Raw genomic sequence first — 4,356 nt, 5'->3', positions numbered from 1 at the left:
TTTCTAAAGAAGGGTCTAGGCCTGAAACATCAGCTTTCCTGCTCCTCTGATGCTGCTTGGCCTGCTGTGTTCATCCAGCTCTATACCTTGTTATCTCAGATTCTCCAGCATCTGCAGTTCCTACTATCTCTGCAGGTTTTATGTATTTCACTTTAAACCAAGAATTCCCCCAAGAAAATAACAATGTGTTTTGTGAAACCATATGCACCCAGTGAACAGTGACTTCGTTCATTTCTCTGTTATATTAATTGAATTAATATATAATTTCGAATCAGCTAATTGTTTCCCAGGAGCCTTACTTAAGGTATAATAATACTTAGTGTTCAGACATTTGCAAACATACTCAAAACTTCTGACAGAAATGCATGCAGTACCACAGGGAATGATCTTTGCAATTTATTATCCTGTGATTGCAGTGATCGGGATACCAGGTAACGCACTACAGTCATTAAATGCGGCAGAAAGGATAGTTTGGCTCCAAAAATTATCCCAAAATAACAGAAACGTTTCTCCACTCTAGACCTTTCTTAATTCCTTTGCAATTGTTTTTTTTTTCTCTCATTACTACGAAAAATATTGTGCTTTAACAGATAGATTCTACCAAATTACAATGTTGTTTATGTACTTCAACAACATCAATACAAGTGTTAGAATTTCTTCAATTCACTGAGATTTCTGTATTGATGCTAACACGGTATGATTTTGCTCATTTAACGCTATAATTTTCCTCTTCCAATGGTAAATTTCCTTCCTATTAATCTATATAACAAATCCAATTTTCTGTGACAGATATCATTTGCTTGTTTTACTTATAGAACTAATCGATCCAAGGTACTGTTAACATCTCACAATGTTGATGTAATTCTGTTGTATTATTGATAAAGCAACTGTGGATGAATTTTCTTGCTGTTATCCCCATGCAAATAGAATCTTAGAGTGTTCTTGAAAACGATACTACTGTAAACATGTTGCTATGTTGTGGCTTTGGCATTGTACCGCTATTGCATTTATCACACTATCATTACAGAGCAAATTAGGATTTGCATTTTAATCGCTACTATTACAGTGGGCATGCTATCAAATGGTGATGATCGTTTGCACATTGGTTTATTAAGCATTTAACAATAATGGAATAAATCCTATAAATTATTGACTGATTGAAAAGTTCTAACTGCCAAGTATTTTCCAAATTACCTCAATGAATGAATTTATTGATGGGGTATTCTTTAAAGCGAGTGTGTTTCAGTCTCAGATTCAATGCTTTAGCTCTGCCCTTGTCTTCAAGGTTGATTGCTGTTACTTCTAAATTGAAGAGAGACTTCTTTTTACTCCTATCACCCTACAATACCTCCAATTGTTACAGACTTCAATACTTCATTTCCAAATTAAATGACACACCAGAACTAATGTTGTCCTCAAATATAAGGTAAATTATTCTCATTTCAAATATCTGATAAAGAAATGCATTTGTTTGATTTGATAGACGTTGTAGTGCAACATAGGAGAAAGTACAGAATTCTGGGGGAGTATTTCTCCAAGTGAGTTCTCATCATTCGCCTGTTTCCTCAATTCAGTTTGACATCCTAAATTTCAGTTAATTGTCTTATGAAAAGCTCGGTATTGCCATTAAACCTTTACACAATCCTTGCAATAACATTGGTGAAATGTTAAATTTCTACCAATTTCCCTAGGATCAAGTATAGTCTTGGTTTTGCTTTGCTCAAGAGGACTTGATTTTTCCCATACTAACTGACATAAATTGATTGAAACGATCCACTTCAGGTACTCAGTGAGGTGATAAATATTGTGTCAGTTACTCAGAGTTATTGCCATTATCCTTGGTTTTTATATGCCTTAATGGATTCTGTATTTCTTTGTTGATACTAATCTTGTTTTTGTCTGATTTAATGCTTTCCTGTTGGCTTTGATTTGTTTTCAAATTCAGTTTATCCTTTGCTACTTCCGTTTAGGCTGTTTTAAATTATTGTACAATTAACTTGTCTTATTTACTGATCTAGATGATGACGATTGTAAACATAGTCAATAATTCTTCCAGGGATAATATCCAAATTCAAGGAATGTCCCAACGTGATAAACTTTACTCAGATTTTTGTGAAGCGTTTGGGTGGGTCGGAGGCAAGTGAGAAATGTTTCAAATTTCCCATTTTTTTCTCTCTTTCTCGTTGTTATTTTCATGTAGCTAACTTGGCAGTGATTGTGGTTCTGTCTCGAAGAAGATGTGGTCTTTCTGTTTGCGTAATTTATTACCTGGTGTCCATGGCAGTGACAGATCTCCTGGTTATAATCACGGTCGTCATATTAAACCGGATTTCAGGGACATATTTCACTTCCAGTTTCCTGTCCATTACACCAGTTTGCAGTTTTCGTTCTGCTTTATATTTTGCAGCAATATCCAGTTCCGTCTGGTTAACAGTTGCTTTCACCTTTGACCGATTTGTGGCTATTTCCTGTCATGAGCTGAAAAACAAATACTGCAACGAGAAGATGGCTGCGCTGATTATAGGAATTGTGTCTGTACTGAGCTGCTTAAAAAATATCTTTATATATTTTATATATGAGCCTGTCTACATAATTAACAATATACCATGGTTCTGTAGCATAAAAGTAATCTATTATACATCACCTGCATGGGCCGCTTATGACTGGATTTGGATCATTTTTACTCCATGGCTCCCATTTGTTCTGATTTTGCTGCTTAATGTTCTGACAGTCAGGAACATTCTAGTGGCAAATAAAGCCCGGAAAAGACTCCAGACCCAGCGTAGTGGAGAGAATCATAGTGACCAAGAGATGGAGAAGCGGAAAAAGTCCATTGTTTTACTGTTTTCCATCTCAGGCAGTTTCATTCTATCATATTTGTTGCTTTTTGTGATGAGCTTCTACATCCGAATTGGAAATGTTACTTACTCCTCAAGTTATGATTTCACTAATTCATCATTTGCTCTACAGCAAAGTGGATATATGCTTCAGGTTTTGTGTTCCTGCATCAACCCATTCATTTACGCAGGAACACAGAGTTTATTCAGAGCTGAAATAAAGAAAGCATTGACATATCTGTTAAACCCATTAGTTAAACTATTTAAAATGTGAAAATATAAAAATGCTATTGTGATCGAAACATCCACTACATTTTTTTTTGTTTTTGTTCATGTTACTCACAATCTTACTGCTAACATTGAACATCTTTAACTACTTACTCAGTCTGAGAATCTAACCAAATAGGTCACTTGACTGGACTCACGTTTCTGCACGTCAAAGTCTGCACGTTTCTGTCATCCTTGTGTTGAAGGCCAATATAGAATTTGAATCAACATCTGACTTTGGCCTTTATGTAAACTATTTCATTAGATATGAACATTTGTACTAAGTACCAGATTCAGTCGTCATCTCTAATTATGTCTACCAGGCCTGAAGCCTGGATATCTCTGCATCCTGAATTATCTTCTCCCTTGTCCAGACATGTACAAACATTGGACTTGAAGCTGTGCCAGATATTCATGCAAGGACTGCTTCCAAATCTGCATCAGCATATTTTACTTGGATGATAGTGGTCTTATTAATCTGACCTTAAGCTTCGCCTGTTTGTCCATGGAACATGAACAGTTGCTCAATCGCAGCCTCTCTCAGATGGTCCAGTGTGTGCTTGTCGTTTGCTAAGGAGTTTCAACGAAGCTACTGTATGAATTAAAATGTATGACTCTTAATCCCAAACACATATTCACATTGGGATGCAGACAGGGCAAAGAAAACCTGTTGTGATATTATAGATGGGAAACTAATGAATCAGAAAGGAAAGACTAACGCACCATTTCTGTAGGTTAAGTGGTGAATTCAGAGGACAAAAATGCGTTGCCTTCTTACTGTTCCTTTAAATTCCTGTTAATGAGATCTGTTTCCACATATTTGCAGAATAATTGACCGTTTTCAGACAGGATTCCATATTCAGCTGAAGAAGCGTTTGGAGTCCTGATATTTGAAGTTTTGTCTGGTTTCTGAATACTAATTCTTTTATATGATATGCATGATTGTTTACAAAGTGCAGCTTACAAACATTACATGACACCAGTTAGTAGAAATGGCACAGAATTGCATGGTCAACGTACTCTCAAAGACATATGAAATACTGTCCCTCGCTATAAAAGATATTTGGGAGGATAAAGCTGATAAACCAGCCAAACATGGACATCAGTGAAAATCACATCTAGTCAAGGATAGCTGATGTAGCGATAAAATATTGAACATGATTAAAATATGTTCATTTGTAGTGACAGAGATGATAAAGGATTACAGAAATAAAGCAGAGTAACAGATGAACATACAACAACATCATAGTAC

General features: G+C 35.8%; 1 protein-coding gene across 1 annotated transcript; it reads left to right on the top strand.

The window, feature by feature from the left end:
* Nucleotides 1–361: 361 nt before the first annotated feature.
* On the top strand, nucleotides 362–3,111 carry LOC125487584 (probable G-protein coupled receptor 139). The gene is made up of 2 exons (XM_048619399.1): nucleotides 362–431; nucleotides 2,201–3,111. The coding sequence occupies exons 1-2, from the start codon at nucleotides 362–364 to the stop codon at nucleotides 3,109–3,111; spliced, it is 981 nt and encodes a 326-aa protein (XP_048475356.1).
* The last annotated feature ends 1,245 nt before the right edge of the window (nucleotides 3,112–4,356 follow it).

Source organism: Rhincodon typus, chromosome 42 (assembly GCF_021869965.1).
Source record: "Rhincodon typus isolate 14 chromosome 42, sRhiTyp1.1, whole genome shotgun sequence".
Lineage (NCBI taxonomy): Eukaryota > Metazoa > Chordata > Chondrichthyes > Orectolobiformes > Rhincodontidae > Rhincodon > Rhincodon typus.
Note: the sequence above shows the minus strand (reverse complement) of the source record. Positions and strands in the feature narration are given on the sequence as shown.

Coding starts and splice junctions, on each gene's coding strand:
- LOC125487584 (XM_048619399.1), top strand. CDS start 362: ATGCATGCAGTACCACAGGGAATGATCTTTGCAATTTATTATCCTGTG. Junction 432..2,200: donor TGCAGTGATCGGGATACCAG/GTAACGCACTAC, acceptor ATTTTCATGTAG/CTAACTTGGCAGTGATTGTG.